This window comes from Meriones unguiculatus, chromosome 8, assembly GCF_030254825.1.
Source record: "Meriones unguiculatus strain TT.TT164.6M chromosome 8, Bangor_MerUng_6.1, whole genome shotgun sequence".
Taxonomy (NCBI): domain Eukaryota; kingdom Metazoa; phylum Chordata; class Mammalia; order Rodentia; family Muridae; genus Meriones; species Meriones unguiculatus.
The window spans coordinates 104,902,875-104,921,228 of NC_083356.1; the positions used below are offsets into that span (position 1 = coordinate 104,902,875).

Genomic DNA, 18,354 nt, shown 5'->3' on the forward strand with positions numbered 1-18,354 from the left:
AGACCCACAGCCAGACATTATCCGGAGAGTAAGGCAATGGAGTAAGCCCTAAGTGAGATGTCTCCATGAAATCCCTCCCCTCAGGCTTCAGGGAACCTTGCAACAGGGGAGGCAGAAAGAGTGTAACTGCCAGAGGGGATGAGGGACACCAAGAAAACAAGGCCTGAATCAATGGGATTGATGTGCACATGAACTCACAGGGACTGAAGCAGTAAGCACAGGGCTTGCAAGGATCTGCACCAGATGGGGTCCTAGATCTGAAGGAAGGAGGTACATTCCCCCATTCCTAGCCCCAAAGCTATCTCCAGTTGATAGCTACTTACTTTTCTCCAAGGGAGTGTCACTGGGGAAACAAACTATCTTAAGCCCAACAGCAGTGGCAACTTTGGAGGTTCCTTGTCTTAAAATATCATGTTAGGAATTTACTGTCTTTACATTTTATCTTATTTATATTAGTATATAAACATAATGTATATTAATATATATTCTGCCCTCCCTTCTTTACTCTACAGGTCTTTTGCATCTATATTATGGCCTCCTGTTTAGTGTTTGTATAGATTCCTGAGTGTATCAATAAGTTGGTCTCTGATACATATATATCTATTTGTTCCTTTTGTTTGTTTTATCCTATTCTGATGTTTTGGGTTTTTTTGTTTGTTTGTTTGTTTTGTTTTGTTTTTAATCTTATTTTATTGTTGTCTCCTGGAAACCTGTGTGTTTTCTAGTGAGAGACAGAAAGGGAGTGGATCCAGGCGGGAGGGGAGTTGGAGAGGAACTATGAGGAAAGACAGGGGAAGCTAATTAGTTATGTATTATATAAGAAAAAAATCTATCATCAATAAAAAATAAAATAAACAAAGCATCACTGTGAAGTCATGAAGCATGATGAAGGCTTGGATGATGTCAGCAATAAAAGAAGATTGTTATTTGGACAGGCTTTTAATGAATTTGTTAACACAGGCAGGGAAACAGAGTTTGCGACGGGCAAGCCAGGCGTGTTTCTGCTCACAGAGCTGTGAGAGCAGCTGGAGGGTGGTTTCATTTTCCGGGATGAGTAAATTCTGCAGTCAAGGCTGAAGGGGTTTATTGCCCCAAACAAACCACCTCCTAATATAAAAACCCCATGGCCTTGAAGAAATTCAATATCCGTGTGCATTTGCAAAGCAGATTAAACAAAGCTGGCCTTTGTGCAAAGCAGTTCTGAAGGCGGGCAGCCGAGCGTTTTATCTTGTGAGACAAGATATACTCCCTAAGGAAGAGAGCAGAGTAGGACAAGGCTAGGGCTATGAAAAAAGTGAACTTCACTCGTAATCTGTGCTCAAAAGATCCGTGAAGCAAAGCCAGGCTCGTTAAAAATACATAGCTAATTATCCTAGCACTTCACTTTGGATGTGAGGGATGTACTGTTTTTTTTTTTTGCTGAATGCTCTGATTTACCTAAATTTAAGAAATATAGCATTTTCAAATCATTTTACTTTTTTTTTTAATTGATACCTTTTAAGGACCTCAGATGTATCTACTGAAGTCCTTGGTAGGATAGGTGTTGTCAACAGTCATTCCAAATTATCTGAGAAAGGAAAATAATAGCACATGGACCCTGTGTGTGTGTCGGGGGGGAGGGGTGTTTAAATGAAATACAATTTCCAGAAGAAAGGCTTGCTGCTCTCTTTGACTTTAGCCCTGAGTTATCTAATTCTGTGGAGCTCCTACCATGTTGTCGAGTCACTGGCTGCATCTAACTCTGACTGGAGTTTTAGGGCACGCCCTTGAATCATCTTACCCTCATGCCTTCGAAGCGGGATAAGGCTCGGAGAGGCCTCAGAGCTCTCAGTGTGCGTAGGGATTTGATGGCACCAAGTTCCGAGTAACCAAGAGCATTGGCTACCAGGCTCACCAAGGAAACCTGTAGATGGAAAATAAACTGTTAATCTACAACATAAACCGTTAGGTAAAGGGCACGGTATGTGCTGTCCATTCTTTGGTGAGAGCCAACTAAAGCACGAATATGACCCTTCCATCTTCGTTGTCCACACAGTTGTACCATCTGACGTTGCCTGCCTCATCCTGAGCTTGCTTTCTTCACCTGTAAAATGTGATAGGCGTCCATCCTTATCAACACTTAGGTCGTGCCACAGGCTTCTTTACAAAGTATGTCTATTTTTACCACTGATCACTCAGGGCTTAGTTCAAAAGCCCGATCCCTCATATACCTTTGCTTAACAGTGCCAAATAAAGCTTAGAATGGCTCTCCTGAATTTTAGGATATTAAGGTTGTGAATACTAGAGGTATTTGCCAGGTTCCAGGATTGGTCAGCTGGCTAGGTGTTTAATCTCTCCTTCCATATCATATCATCAGCATTTTATTAGCTTGGGTGAAACTCTGTTCTTAACATACCTAATATGGTCTGGTTAGGTATACATTACTGGAGTCACTGTCTCCTCTTTGGATAAATTAGCCTATCACTTATAAAATTCAAAAGAACAATGCACTGATTGAGGACACATTTATCTGAAAACTTTTTATCTCAAGTGGATTTTTGAAGAGGATGCAATGTTTCTTATTCACGGTGATCACATATCTTCCCGATACTTGTTATTATGTTGAATTTTAGTTAAATACAAGCGACATAAAATGGCACACATCCTTTTGGGGGTAGGGGAAGCCATTTGGTTTGGTTTTTCTTTCAACATACTTGCATGTGTACATGCGTGTCACTTTCAGCACAAGTATCCTGACAAAAACTAAAATAAACAAAGAAACAAAGGATGGAAAAAAGAAAGGAAGGAAGAAAGAAAGAAAGAAAAAAGATGGGCTGGAGAGATGGCTTAGTGGTTAGGAGCACTGGCTGCTCTTCCAGAGGGTCCTGGTTCAATTCCTAGCACCCATATGGCAGCTCACATCCACCTGTAACTTCAGATTCAGGGGATCTAGCCTTCTTCTAGCCTCCTGAGGGGACCAGGCATGCATGTGGCACACAGTCATACATGCATTCAGAACACCTATACATGTAAAATTAAAAAAAAAAAAAAAAAAACTTAATAGAAGGCCAGGGAGGGGTGAGGTTGGAGGTGACCAGAAGCCAAATCATCTGACTTCAAATCATGTTTTAACCTTTTACATCCACTTAAACAAATGTATTCCCCAGCGACCACTTACTTTCTCATTCCCGTATGGTTAACGCTTCAAAGTTCTGTTTTTGAGAAACTTTAATTTGTTGTATTAATTCAATGGCTTGAGGGCCTGAGGGATTAATTTTCTATGTAAAAAGCAACTGGGAGACTGAATGAAATCTCCCTGTGATACTCTGAGGCAAGATGGAGTCAGTGATCTGCTTAAGACCTCATGGCATCACGGGCAACATAGGGTCTGGCAACATAGGGTCTTTAAAAGCAAATGCAGCCACTGTCCCTTCCTTGATTGATTAAGCATTCACTCACACATAAAGTGTAACAGAATAAGTTACACCAATGGTAGATTTGATCAGCGACAAGATAATTTATGAAGCTCTTTATCTGTGACTTGGGCTTGTTGCAGGGAGGACCAGGGAGATTGGAAAGGCTGTGAATTAAACACATGGGTTTCTGGGTTCTGGACTTATCTCAGGAGACATTAACAACTTTTAAATCTTATCCTGGAGTACTACCTGAAGAGTTCTTTGTTTTTGTTTGTTTTTTTGAGACAGGGTTTCTCTCTGTAGAGTTGGCTCTCCTGGAACTTGCTCTGTAGATCAGGCTGGCCTTGAACTCAGAGATCCACCTGTCTCTGCCTCCCAAGTGCTGGGATTAAAGTCGAGCACTACCACCACCCAGTCTGAAGTCTTCTTATCCTCCCAACCAAGCCCTTTATTTAATATTAGCCTTTATGGTACAGGATAAGCATATTACGAGGCACAAACCCAAAGAAGATAGGTAACAGAGGATCCAAGGGAGGATACATAAATCTCACTTGGAAGTGGAGATAGGATAGACAGAGGTAGTGGATGAAGAGAGGGAACAAGGTAGGAGAGGGGGCAAAGAGCATTAAGAGGGTGGAGATCAGACCTAAGAAGAGTGAGAGTGAGAGGACAGAAGGCCTGTAGAGAAAAGGGAAACTGAGGGTTAGGGGTATCTCTGTGACAAGCTGGAGACCTAAGTCAGGGAAAGCTCGTGGGAGGATATGAGGGGCACCCAAGCAGAGACTCCTAGTAGCAGAGACCATAGAAACTGAAGAGGACACTCATAACTAGACTAGTCTGTTAGTAGAGGGATGGGAACACCAGCCCACCCACAAAATCTTCAACACCAAATTTACCCTGCCTACGAGATGTGCAGGGATAAAGATAGAGCAGAGATTGAAGGAATGCCCAGCCAATGCCTGGCCTAACCAAAGACCCACGCTATGGGCGAGTGCCAAGCCCTGACACTAAGAATGATACTCTGCTGAGCTTGCAGATGGGAACCTGACAGAGTTGTCCTCTGAGAGGCTCTACCCTACAGCACCTCAAAACAGACGCCGAGACTCATGGCCAAACATTGGGCGATGCATAGGGAATTTTATGGAAAAGTGGGAGGAAAGAGAGAAGGACCTGGAGGTGACGGGAGCTCCACAAGAAGACCAAGAGAGCCAACCAACCTAACCAGGGCCCAGAATGCCTTGCTGAGACTGAAGCACCAACCAAGACCTGGACTTAGATCCCTTACAAAGATGTAGCAGATGGGCAGCTTAGGCTTCATATGGGTCTAAGGGAAGTGGGAACTTCATTAGACATGGACTCATGTAAAGTGAACACAATAAAATAAAATTAAAAAATTGAGGTTAAAAAAAAAGACCAGGCTTTACATGGAAGTGGCTGCACATATCTCATGACTGTGAAGGATATCAGCTCATACTTTAAGAGAAAAGGAATACCCTTTCTTCTTATGTGTAGACCAGTGGGTGCTGGGAACATCGGAATTCTTGGCTTTGAAGGCTCAATGTGTCTCTGGCATTTACTCGCTCAGAATTTGAATGGCGACGTTGCTTGAAAAGTTGTTAGTAAATGGGCTTCTTCTAATGGAATTTAGAGGTCAGAGTGCAAAATGCCAGTCCTGAGAGCAGTGAAACATTATTTTTCATATATATATATATATGTGTGTGTGTGTGTGTGTGTATACATATACACGGACACACATATGTATGTGTGTACATACATATATACACACACACATATGTGTGTTTGTGTGTGTCTGTGTAGGCCAGAGATTGGCACTGAGTGCGTTCCATAATCACTCCCTGTTTTATTTATTGTGACAGGGTCACACACTGAAAGTGAAGCTTACTCCTTCAGCTATATTGACCACCTAGTAAGTCCCAAGATTCTCTGGTCTCTACAGGTACAGGTAAACACACCTGGCCATTTGCATGGGTGCTGAAGTTCAGAACACAGGTCTTCCTGCTATGGCAAGCAGCTCACTGCCCGAGCCATTTCTTTAGCCCCATGTTACTACAATATTAAACTTCTAGGGCAGATCATCAAAAATTGTGGGGATTTATAATAAATTTTATTTATTTAGGAGAATAAAAAGGGGGTCAGATATTGACAGTGGATTTGTTTAATCAAGTAATTTAAAGTGGTTATTTTTCATGTGAATCACTCTGATAAGATTGTTACAATCTTAATAAATAGTCATACAAATACCTGTACGCTTTACATCTGACTTAAGATGTTACAACGTATGGGCCAGAAACAGCTTATTCAATTACTTTATGTTGTCAAAAGTCTTTCACCCTTTTTATTGAAAACAGATTGTTTTCATGTAATATATTCTGATTACGGTTTTCCCTTTTACCCTAACTTCAACTTTGAGATATTCCTGGGAAATGTCAAATTCTCAGAACACTTACGTTTAGAGCTGGTGTCCTACGTTGTTAGAGGTGTAGGCAATTTATGATGGTGACTGTTGCTCATTATCAAATGTCTAGTCTAGGAGTAGGCACCAGAGAAGCTCTAAACTGGAACCTGACCTCTCTGTTTACAAACCCAGGATGTTGCTTACTTTTACTTGTGCCCAACTTTGCAATAAATTGTTTCAATCATCTTCTTTTGCAGAAATCACAGGAAGCATTCCTTGCTAACATCTACAAGCTGGGAAGTAACTAGTTCAAACAAATGGAATTTTTTAAACATAATTTACACGAATGTGATCAAATGCCACAGTACATGATAAACCTCCGTGGTAGGGGCTTTACAGCATTGTTTAGCTGTGGTCGCATGTTTTTCACTTGTGTATCAGTTGAGCCTGAAATGTAATCGTGTGGAAGGCGGGAATGATAGTTCTGAAGAACACCCAGCAGTCCTGTGACCCATCAATGAACAGAGAAGCGTCACTGTCCCTTTAAGATGACTAAGGATAAACACTTAAATTCAATAGAAACAGCTAATAGATTAAAACTGGTGCATCACCTCTGTATATTTTGATGATGCACTTCAATCCAAAAAACATCCTAACTTAAAAAAAATACAGATTAGGTCTTTTAGAATGTTCTGTAGTGTGTTTATGCTTTTTTTGAATTTTTATTTATTTATTATTACAATTTATTCACTTTGTATCCTGGCTATGCCCCCTTCCCTCCTCTCCTCCCAATCCTGCTCTCCCTCCCTCTTCTTCTTCTATGTCCCTCTCCTAGTCCACTGATGGGGAGGTCCTCCTCCCCTTCTAGTTGATCCTAGCCTATCAGGTCTCATCAGGACTGGCTGCATTGCCTTGCTCTGTGGACTAGCAAGGCTGCACCCCTGAGGGGGTGGTGATCAAAGAGCCAGCCACTGAATTCATGCCAGAGACAGTCCCTGCTCCCCTTATTAGAGAACACACTTGGAGACTGAGTCTAAAATTGAGAACCCTTCCCATTGAAAGTAGAAGGACAGTTTTCATAATGACAGAAACTGGAATTACAGAATCTGCCCATCAACAACCTTATTTAAAAAAAGAAAAAACAAAAAAAAAACCAAAAACAAAAACAAAAAAAAACCCCACTTTCTGGAAAACAAAATGAATAATAAGAAACAATAAAGTTGGAGAAGTCATTGTTTGGTAACATAGTTGAGAGACATAAAAAGCACAAGAGAATGAAGAGAAAACCCACTATAAAGAATAATAATCACTTAGGTAGTTGATTTAGTTTTTATATTCGCTTGCTACATAATTTATACAGGGGTCTTGGAGACTTGGTTGTGTGTTGGGGGGGAGGGGGATTGTTTGGAGTTTACTAAAATCGCCAGCCAGATTAGCAACTCCAGTGATTAGTGGGGCAACAGTTGTCATGGCAGACTGTCTTCACACTCTACAGGTGTGAGACTTTCAACCACAGATGTTTAAACGGCAATTAAAAAAAAAGGATACTAAGAATTTTTAGAAGCCTGTTTTGAGACATGGTATGACGGTTAAATGGTCAACCTGATACAGTTGAAAATCACATGGAAAGAAGAGTCTCCACGAGGAATTGTTCGGATTGGATTGGCCTACGGGCATGTTCTGGAAGACTTTGTTTTCCTAATTGGGTTAGCTGCACTGATTCAAGAGCTGGTCCCTGGGCTGAATGAAAAGGGGTTAAGGTGGTGTCACGTCACAGAGCAGGTCACCCCAAATGGGCAGTGTTGCTGACAGTTGCTGGTAAACGGAAAGACTGTCACCAGGTAAACAGAAACCTAAACTCAGCATTCCTTAGACTCCTTGTAATATGGAGTACAAGACAAACATCAGCCATCTTCTACGGCATCTGAATCAGCTTCCTGCCTTGAGCTCCTACCTTGGTTTCCCTCATCAGCCAAACAAAGACACAAACAAAGATTCTTTCTAAACTCACATTTTAACCTATCTTTTGAGTAAATATTTACATATGTTCTCCATAGGGATGAAATTCATAAAAGAAAAGGAGGACAAAGGAATATAGAAAAGGAAATAGAAGAAGAGACAATGAACAGATTGATATATTCTGGGTAATAGGAAGCCCAGAAATGATGACTTTCTCTTTAAAGGCAAAGTGGCAGAGACCGACACATCTACACGAATGAGAAAGCAGCTTAGGGAGCACTCAAAGGCTCTGGGCCTGGAGCGACTAGGTTTCTTGAAAACAGGATGACCCTATACAGAAAGATGCAAGTCTATATACACAGAGGCTGAATATTATTGCTCACCTTCATCTACTCTGTCTAGCCTTAAGAGACAGTCGAATGGAGTGCACCTTCACAGCAAGGCTGAACGGAACGGTGTACTTGCTCAAGAGACCAGAGTAGAGATTCATAGTCCACACTATTTGTGTTGTCCTGCCACACAACCAAAGCCTCTTCAGTGGCTAGTGCAATTAAGGTTTTCCAATGAAGAATACAAAAGCGTTGGAGTGACACGTGGGTTAGATCAACATTTCCCAGAGAAATAGAACCTGGAAGTTCAGCTCGCAGGGTACACAGGATGAAGACAGGTCAGATAGGTTTAGCAGCAGGGATTCCAAAATTAATAGTTCTAATTCCCGGGCTTGGCCAGAAACAGGAAATGACTTTGATTCTATCCTAGCCATAGGTGGTGAATTCCAGAGGGAGCTCCAATTTCTTATCTCTCTAGACTGAAATGAACACCCTGTTTGCAGGCTTCCTGTGGAGCTGTGACTAAAACTCCAGACCAGACGGACATTAATTCCTTCTGTTGAATACTCTGGAATTGGATTTCTGAATCCATGGTAGAAATGACTACATATATACATATATGCACATACATACATACATACATACACATATGTGGCTACATATATTTTAATTTATTATGTACACCAAATTATAATTGTATACTTGATAATATATACAAAATTATATGTTTTATAGTTTATTATATATATAATATTTATAAAATACACATACACACAAATATACACACACACATATATATATCATATATATTTATACATATGTATATATATTCAGCCCATCTCCTAAATTATTTTAGAGTCTACATTCCTTTTTTTATGGGTTAAGGAGATTAATTTTGTTTCTTGTTTTGTTTCTCTCTTCTTCATCCTGCATTTAAGTGAGTTAGTTGAAAATAAAAACTTTTTTTTTTAATCTCATGAAACTTTTCCCATGCAACTTTGAGTAAAATGGAGAAACTGCCCAGCTTTCATGTTTCGGTCAGAAAAATAGCCAATCTGGAATGATGTTGTTCAGTCTGTGAACCTCGAGATCCAGGTATATACCCCTGGGTATTTGGGGCCTCCACTCTTGAAGAGGAGTGCATTACAGTAATCTCGAAGGCCTCTGAGCATATAGCAGGGCTCCCTTGAGGCCCATTGAGGAACGGTATTTGCTCCTAGTCAAAGGAATTCACTATTCCTCTGGCTCTGGGTGGAGATCTACTATTGTCTCCTCTCTTAAAAGCTAATCCAGCCTGATTTGTCAATCACCTGGCTGGAAGATCACCTCTCAGGAAGACTGGCTCTCCTAAAGCCATGACAAGGAGATGAGAAGAATAATTATCTCTGTAAGGAGGTGATGCACTTATTGCCCCCAGAAACCTTTGTCTCACTAAGCCACTTGAAGATCTTCCCGCTGGCTAACAGGTGACTCCCCTGTCTTGAGGTCTGTCTGCTCTTCTGAGTCTCAATTTAAGAAAGGGGGTGGGGGAACTTCCTTTTCTTTTCTTTTCTTTCTTTCTTTCTTTCTTTCTTTCTTTCTTTCTTTCTTTCTTTCTTTCTTTCTTTCTTTCTTTCTTTCTTCAGATGCTGATCAAAGGCTAGGCTTGCTTCCCCATTTTTTTTGGGGTGTTCTCATTCTCTTTCTAAAGCCTTCCCCAAACCTCTTCTTTGTCACTTCTTTCAAAAAGAAGCTTTTTCTCTTCCTCTTCTTCATCTCATTCTGGGAAGATGCCATGATTCACAGTTGCCTGCCCTATGTATTTCTCTGAGACAGTAATAAATTTGTCCCTAAGCATTATTTTGAGTTTGTTTTTATTTTTTATTATTGAGACTGAGAAAGAATCCCCAATTTGTCCTGTGACTGTAGGGAGAAATAGTAATAATAATAATAATAATAATAATAATAGCCAGCTGAATTCTCAGAGCTGAATTAGAGCAATAGCACACAGAACCACCTGGGACCATCCTGAAGCCCAGAAGACCACTCGCTGTCCTTTGCTTTGTTATAATAACATCTCCATATCATTAGCTTTGCAAAACTGTCTACTCCCTTCATTCATATTATGTCATCAGAAAACATAAAAGCAGAAAAATAGGGCGCTGTGTGGTGCTTTTCGGGACTATTGGACTTTGCTCCTGGTAACCACAGCAATGGTTAACAGACCAATGATAATGGTAATGACACTCCCTAGTCAAAGGAGGAGATGGTCAGAAGACTCACCTGAGAGTCCAGCTACTGTTTTTCTGCCCCTTCCCTCCCATGTATGGGATTTGGGGTTATATAAAAAGCAAAAGATTATTTTTAAGCAGACTGTGCTCCACAGTTTCCATGATGCCACCATCCATGATGAGGTAGGACTTTGCTGTTGTGTCTGTGCTCCTGTTTTAAAAGCCCTCACCTGTGCTCTGTAAGAAAATCCCAGTAAACTCACTCCTCTCGAGTAAGACTTTGAGGAAATCATAATTCGTTCCATCTTTAGTGCCCCCAAATATGAACTGATATTTGTCTGTGTTTTCCCAGAAAACTTTAAGGCAACTATTGTGGGAAAATCCCAACACGTTTCTAGAATCCCATGTCTTCTCCTTGCCTTAACTGATAATTCTTTCCCATTAAAGTTTGCCAAAAGGAGCTATCCAAATCCTAATGACCCATCTCTCCCTCCTTCCCCCTCTTTCCCTCTCTCTCTTTCTCCTTCCCTGGTTTCTTGAATGCAGAGCCTCATTCATGCTACTAGCCTCATGCCTTCTATAAACTTCAGCCCCAACCTTGCACCTTTCTCTTCAGATACCCACAATCAGTTCTTCAGTGTATACTTTGTCCTATACTACATTTTCTCTCAATTCATTGTGCTGTCTTGTCGTCCATTGTTTGCTTATTTCATTCCTGGTGACAAGAACTAGAAAACACTGGGTGGAAGGCTCGATCAGCTGTCTTGAGAACGTCCATGCCTCCCACCCGTCCCCCTCTCTGAACTGCTCACCACCAGTAACAATGGGAATTTATACCACTACATTTTAACTTGTTTTCTACTTTAGACTTAAGCTTTTATACCACATTTGTTGGTCTTTGTGGACTTGATTTCAGAAATCACAAGGCTCCGGAAAGTTATGAAAATGCAAGCGTATTGACCACTTAAGTTTTGAGAAGATGACCTCAATGTTGATTTCCGGGCAAAAGGTAAGTCCAGTGTGGTGTATGCCTCACTTGGGAAGTACAGTATGGTACTTAGACATCATGGCTTCCACAGAAACTTTTCATAAACATTCTAAAGACTATTTTTGTTTGTTTAAAAATGAGCACTTCGAAACACATGATCTCTCCATATTTGCTCCTTTAATCCCTTAAGGTGATTACAACAAAATCACACTGCATGCTATTTATGCTACAAAACAAATCACAGTGTCTTTGTTAATGGATACATCATCTTTAATCAAGTGCAACCCTGAATTTGAAGTGTTGATTTGACTGTGAGAATGATTACATCTGTTTATGATGTCTATAATTACAAGTGATGAAGATGAGTTTGCTGATGGATGATGTTATGATGTTATGCTTGCATAAAACCTCGCAAGAACCATATGGCTTCTGGTTGTTTTCAAGGAATTTGAAGTAAATATTAATTAAGTTATGCATTTAGTCTACCAGCATAGGTAAAAATAGTATGTATAGTTTTGGAATATTACAGTATATTATAGGATGATATTATTTTGATAATAAAAAGTTACACAAATGGAAAAAGTGACCTGTCTATTTCAATATTGTGGTAGAGAGAAACACAAGTTAAGGTGGCCTTCTTGCTTCTAAGTTGAATCATCATGTTTGCTGTGGACCTCTTTATCTCCATTCTTTATTTATTCTTTTTTTTTAAATTAATAATAATGATAATAATAATGATTATTGTTCTTTACAATTTATTTACTTTGTATACCAGCTGTAGCCCCCTCTCTCAACACCTCCCAGTCCCACCCTCTATCCCTCTTCCTCCCATGCCCCTCCCCTAGCCTATCAGATTATTCATTCTTTTCATTTAGAACTTTATTCATCACTTCCATGTGACATCCAGAATACCATTGACCTCTGCTTTCCATATGTTAGTTTCTGGGGTTTTTTTATTATTATTTTTTGTACTTACAACTCTAAACTCTCCTGAAGCCTTAGTGAGGAATAATCATCTTCCTTTTAACAAATCCCATGTATAGTTTTTTAATTACCATTACTCAGTCTAATTTACTGGTTTCATTTGAAAAATTGTTTATTTTGCCCAACGTTTTTTAAAAAATATATATGTATAATTTGTTTATTTATTACAATTTATTCACTTTTTATCTTGGCTGTAGGCCCCTCCCTCATCTCCTCCTGGTCCCACCCTCTATCCCTCTTCTCTCCCTATGCCCCTCCTCTATTCTACTGATAGGGGAGGTCCTCCTCTCCTACTATCTGATCCTAGCTTATCAGGTCTCATCAGGACTGGTTGCATTGTCTTTCTCTGTGGCCTGGCAAGGGTGCACTTCCCCAGGGGAAGGTAATCAAAGAGATAACCACTGAGTTCATGTCAGAAACAGTCCCTGTTCCCCTTACTAAGGAACCCACTTGGAGACTGAGCTGCTATGGGCTAGACCTCTTGCCCAACATCTTAATGATTAAGCACAGATTTTAGTTCTGGGCTGTCTTGTTAATTTTCATCTTCTGCCTAGGAGTTAAAGCATGTTTGTTGCTTCAAAAAGCATCTCTAGCCAGGTAACACCTAAATTCACTAATGGAGTCCTGGCTTTTCTCTTGAGCACAAGACTTATATAAAATTCACCATCTACTCCTGACCATCTGGAAAATACACCCCTCCTGATCCACTTTCCATCCACTGTGCCAAACTTGTTTTCTGATAATCCGCATCACTGTTGCTTGGTTCTGCCTGATACTCATGTGTTCAAGGCAGAGGGAAACCTGTGTCCTGAATCCATTTTGTTTCTTCATTCCATATACCATGCTTATCAGTAAGTCATGGCCTTGGTCTGAGAAAAAAAAAAATCTCCTTTGAATGACTGAAGCAACATCCTCATCCTTCTTCCCACTCCATGATTTACCTTCCTCCCTCCACATGTCATCACTTAAAGATGTTGATGACATCTCTGCACGACTCTCTCCTACAAGTCTTTGTCTCATAATTCCATATAGTAAGTGTCGACATGTAGTGCATGTATCATTAGAGAGTCTAGTGAGGCCTTCAGTACCTTTCAGACTCAGTTCCTCTCTTTCTCCTCGTGTTTCATCCCAGGCTAGCACAGCAGTTTTCTTCTTTGTCGATTGCATCTCTACTTCTCATCTCCACATTAGAGCCAAGTGACTCTTTTTCTTTCTTCCCTCAGTCCTTTGAACGGAGGCTGCCTCTCTCTGACCCACTCTTGGGGTCAGCTACTTGCACTGCAGCTGACAATAACTTGTGCTCCCAACCCAGAGTCACACCCTGTCCCGTGACTCCTTGTTGTTACACAGCAGTAATCCTCCATTTAGACGTTGTTTTAGTAATTGGAGCTTATTTATCCTACTTCCTGCCCACTAGAGTACAGTTTCTGCTAGAAGTTAGCCTGTCCTCACCTATCTCCTTCATCTACAATACTCTGAGTCTCCTATAAGATTTTAAAATAGATTTACTAAGTAAGTGGGTTAATTTTTTAGAAGGTTAAAAATAAATATAGTTATATGCTTCAAGTATGTGAATGAATTTTCTGAAGATGGGAAATATTTCTTGTTGCAAATCTTATCTTTCTGTGTCTGTTTGATACAAGACCAAGAACTTGCTTTTCAGATATTTTATTTGGAGCTAAGAGCACTGATTATTGTTCCAGAAGAGCTGAGTTCAATTCCCAGCACCCACTTGTAGGCTTACAACCATCTCTAATGCCAATTCCAGGGTATCTGATTTTGTTTTTTGACCTATGTGTGCTCCAGGCACACATATGGAACACAGACATATACACCGTCAAAGTTCCCGTACACATGAAAAGGACAATAATAAAAAAAGATATTTAGTTGAAAACTGGTATTAATCTAAAGTATACTATAATTTAAGGCAGTTGATCCAGTTCTCTGAAGATAAGTTGTTATCAGCTGTTGCCATGAATTTATATATTTCAGATTTTGTTTGGAATTAAGAGATGGAAATCTAATATAAAACAATTTGCCTAGAAGTGGAAGGGTTTAAATATCAGTTTAAATCTAGTAATTGTTCTTTTACTCACTGAAAGACAAATAATTTTGGCATAATTATTTTGCTCTTTCAAATAGTATTCAATAGAAAATACCAAAATATCTATCTATATTACATAGTTTAAGTATAATATAAACCATTGCCCTTGAGAAGTTTTTGTATCATATTTCTATTTTCTAAGTAAAATAAATCATATATAACATAGGATAAACCTACTAAAATCTGTACACGTAAAGAAACTAATCAAGAATGAGGACTCTGACTACGATGCTCAATCCCCATTCAGAAAGGCAAAGAGGATGGATACCAGAAGAAGGAGAAAACAGGGAACAGGACAGGAGCCTGCCACAGAGGGCCTCTGAAAGGCTCTACCCTACAGGGTATCAAAGCAGATGCTGAGACTTATGGCCAACATTTGGGCAGAATGCAGGGAATCTTATGAAAGAAGTGGGAAATAGAAAGACCTGGAAAGGACAGGAGCTCCACAAGGAGAGTAACAGAACCAAAAAATCTGGGCACAGGGGTCTTTCCTGAGACTGATACTCCAACCAAGGACCATTCATGGAGATAACCTAGAACCCCTGCACAGATGTAGCTCATGGCAGTTCAAAGTCCAAGTGGGTTCCCTAGTAATGGGAACAGGGACTGTCTCTGACATGAACTCAGGGGATGGCTGTTTGATCACCTCCCCCTGAGTGGGGAGCAGCCTTACCAGACTACAGAGGAAGAAAATGCAGCCAGTCCTTATGAGACCTGATAGGCTAGGGTCAGAGGGAAGGGGAGGAAGACCTCTCCTATCAGAGGACTTGGGGAGGGGAATGGGTGAAGAAGGGGGAGGGAGGGTGTGATTGGGAGGGGAAGAGGGAGGGGGCTAAGTGGGGATACAAAATGAATAATGTGTAATTAATAAAAATTAAAATTAAAAAATATTTCCTCTAAAAACAAAAAAGGAATCATGAGGTTACCTTATTAGTAAATGATTGTCATACATAACAAAAATAAACTGTGAACATCCAAACAGGGAGCATAGAAGGAAGAAAGTGATCTGGATCCAGAATCAGAGAATATGGACACAAGTGTCAGCTTTGTGATTAGCAGTCATTTCAGGAAAATTACTTAAACTTCAATTTCCTAATGTCTAGATCGCAATAAAGGCCAGCTTTAAAGATTCATTCCAGCTGCATAACCAAGAGCATTAGACTTTCCTAAGAGCAGAGCTTTTCAGGACAGCCTAAGATTATTCTCTACTATTCATGAAAGGCCAGTCGTAGAGGCTGGAAGTCATTTATGGTATGTTAAAAGGAATTAGCATATATCTGATAAACTCAGAGGGTTGAACACATTATGGCTGCAGAACAATGAAATGAGTGAGCGTATGTGAAAAGAAAGGCAGGAGTAGTTGGGCAGACCCAGACTTGCTAAAATTGCTAAAATGAATGGACGCACATATACAGTAATCACTGATTCATACTGAAGTGTTACAGCTAAAAATAGAGTGCTATTCAATTGCAAGGACACATCCAGAAGACAGGGCCTAGAGCCCCTTGTTTCACTGGGAGACTGTAAGGCCTTTTACAGTGAGACATAGCAGACTCCAGGGCACCAGATGACCATTATGTCTCTACTGTGTCTCTATTATTTAAACTAAAAAGATAAAATACATCCCAAACCAGACAGATTCCACTCAGTCAGAGCAGACCTTTGTCTTATTCTTTTCATGGTAAGTATCTCACTAGCTACCGGGATACCCAACTACTGATTTAAAAATAGGGAAGCACTTTGTGGTCTCTACAGATATATGACTGAAAGAATATAGTAAATGAGTCAATTTATTATTATTTAGTAACAAGTGTTTTAGTCGGGATTTAAAGCACAAATCTCAAAATTCCTGGCCTACGATCTACCATGACTATGTCTCCTGGAGATTTTTAAATGATTGGTCAATAAGCTAAACGCTTACATCCAATCCATCAGCTAGTGGACTTACTTACCCTATGTCTGACAAAATCTCAACTGTCTGCCTGTGGCACAGACCAGGCTCCATGCTTTTTTTCTCTTACCACTTCTACATTTATGGCACTTCCTCTGCTCTTGCATATAAGCCACTGCTCACCCCTTCAAGATGGAATTTACCACAGGTTTTTATCTATTGTTGTTGCTGGTTGTTTTTTTTTTTTTTGTTGTTGTTTATTTGTTTTGTTTTAATCTCCACAGTTACATTAGTATGAGTGAAAGAAGTTTCTCAGTGTTGAGGTCTCAATCACAGAAGTATATGAACTATGGAAACTCGTTCTTAAAAAAGCAATTCCTAGAGATTATTTCCGATACTCACATCAACGATCAAGAAGTCCAACCAGCACCAGGCATTGGTAAAATAGGTTTGAAACCCATATGCCACCCATTTGAGAAGCATCTCCAGAATGAAGATATAAGTGAAGACCTTGTCAGCGTACTCCAGCATGGTTTTGATGGTCTTTCGCTGCTCAATGTATATATCTTCAAAGGCCTAAAAAGAAAACTTCACTTATCTTCATGACCTGCCTTCCCAAAATGCTTAAAAATATTTTTAGTCTAATACTGAGAACCTTGGAGGAGTATTGGCTAATATCACACAAATATTTTTCATCAGACAGAATCTAAAGGCTAAAGTTGGCTGGGGAATCTCGGCAGAGGAATGTCAGCATCTTTATTGATTTTATGTATGCTTTGTCTCTACTTCTCACCCAGAAATGTCTACCTCAGTCACTGTAAAGAGGCAGGCTTCAGGTCATGGAAGATGAGCTAAAAACATTCAGTTCATAAGAGACAGAACTGGCTTCTTCCAACAGTATCTTCTGTGATTCCATCTCTTATTTTCAAAGAATAGGTTTATTTCACTTAAAGAAAGCGAGATCAACAGATGATTCAAAACTATAATTTTTAGGGAAGGCTGGGTGACACTGACTGGGATTCTAGCACAGCTAGGGGAATGTCTCTCAAATGGTGTGACCGTGATGAAAATATCTGGTGGGCCAACACCAGATGTGAAATTCCTTCTGGCTGTTTTCATCTGTTTTGAACAAAATTTTGTGGGGAGTTCCCAGCTCTACATGCCAAAGAGGTACCTATTCTTCTGATTTCTAAACTGAGATGACACTTCTAGTGTTTCCAGAGTTGGCTGCTTCAGCAGAACTGGGTTATTACCAGTAAACACTCACTCACCAGAGCGCCGCTGCTGAGGAGAATCATGAAGACGATGAATGTCTCAAACCAGTTGTGCTCAACAATGCTATAGCAGGTCTTCCTGAGATTCCACCAGATTTTTCCTTTGCCTTCTTCTGTACTAACTTGGCAGAAAGGGAATTTCTTAATACATCCTAAAAGGCAATATTAATATGATAAATTATGAAAAATATACTTTGATCATTAGTGTGAAACAGTAATACTTTTACCTCTTCCTTACCCCAATTTCAGTTCATTTTATAGGTAACTGGCTACTTTATTGCCTAGTTTTGTCTTGACACTCTGCTATATATGAGTCATACTTAAACATACAGGCTCAGAATCTATGAAATTTCTGCACATTTGTTTAAAAACATTTGTAAAAGCTTTTTTTTTTTTTTGCAATACAATTTAAAATCTCTTTGCCTTGAGGCCACTAAGAAAACTAGAGTACATTTCATCACACTGGTTTGGGAGCAAAGCCAGTCATGCAAGTTGTTTATTCATATTCCTGTGTGGCTCTGGGTAGTCACTCCCTTCTTTTCAGGCATAGAAAATCCCACTGTCTCCCCAGGTGTCAGCCACTGCCGGTCTTCTCAAGCTAATTTATAGTCAGCCTCAGCGCTTTTCTTAGTCACACCTATGACTCATTCTGCAGCCAGTGTCTCTTCTGCTCTCTGTTCCTCTGCCTCCTAGACTTCATTTGATTTCCAATTTCTGTCTCATCTGTTGCTCTCTCTGAGCTACCCCTTGTCACATTGAATCCAAACACAATAAATCAATAAATCTTTACTGATTCCTGTGCAA

General features: G+C 40.0%; 1 protein-coding gene across 8 annotated transcripts in view; it reads right to left on the reverse strand.

Annotated features, from left to right (window-relative positions):
- The window catches only part of Scn3a (sodium voltage-gated channel alpha subunit 3), a 115,309-nt gene that overhangs the window by 12,455 nt on the left and 84,500 nt on the right, over positions 1-18,354 (reverse strand). For all 8 annotated transcript variants that reach the window (XM_060390311.1, XM_060390313.1, XM_060390312.1 and 5 more), the window contains 3 exons: positions 17,548-17,702; positions 16,679-16,852; positions 1,781-1,903 (listed from right to left, as the gene is read on the reverse strand). In XM_060390311.1, the coding sequence (XP_060246294.1) occupies positions 1,781-1,903; positions 16,679-16,852; positions 17,548-17,702 (452 nt within the window). The remainder of the gene's footprint in view (positions 1-1,780; positions 1,904-16,678; positions 16,853-17,547; positions 17,703-18,354) is intronic.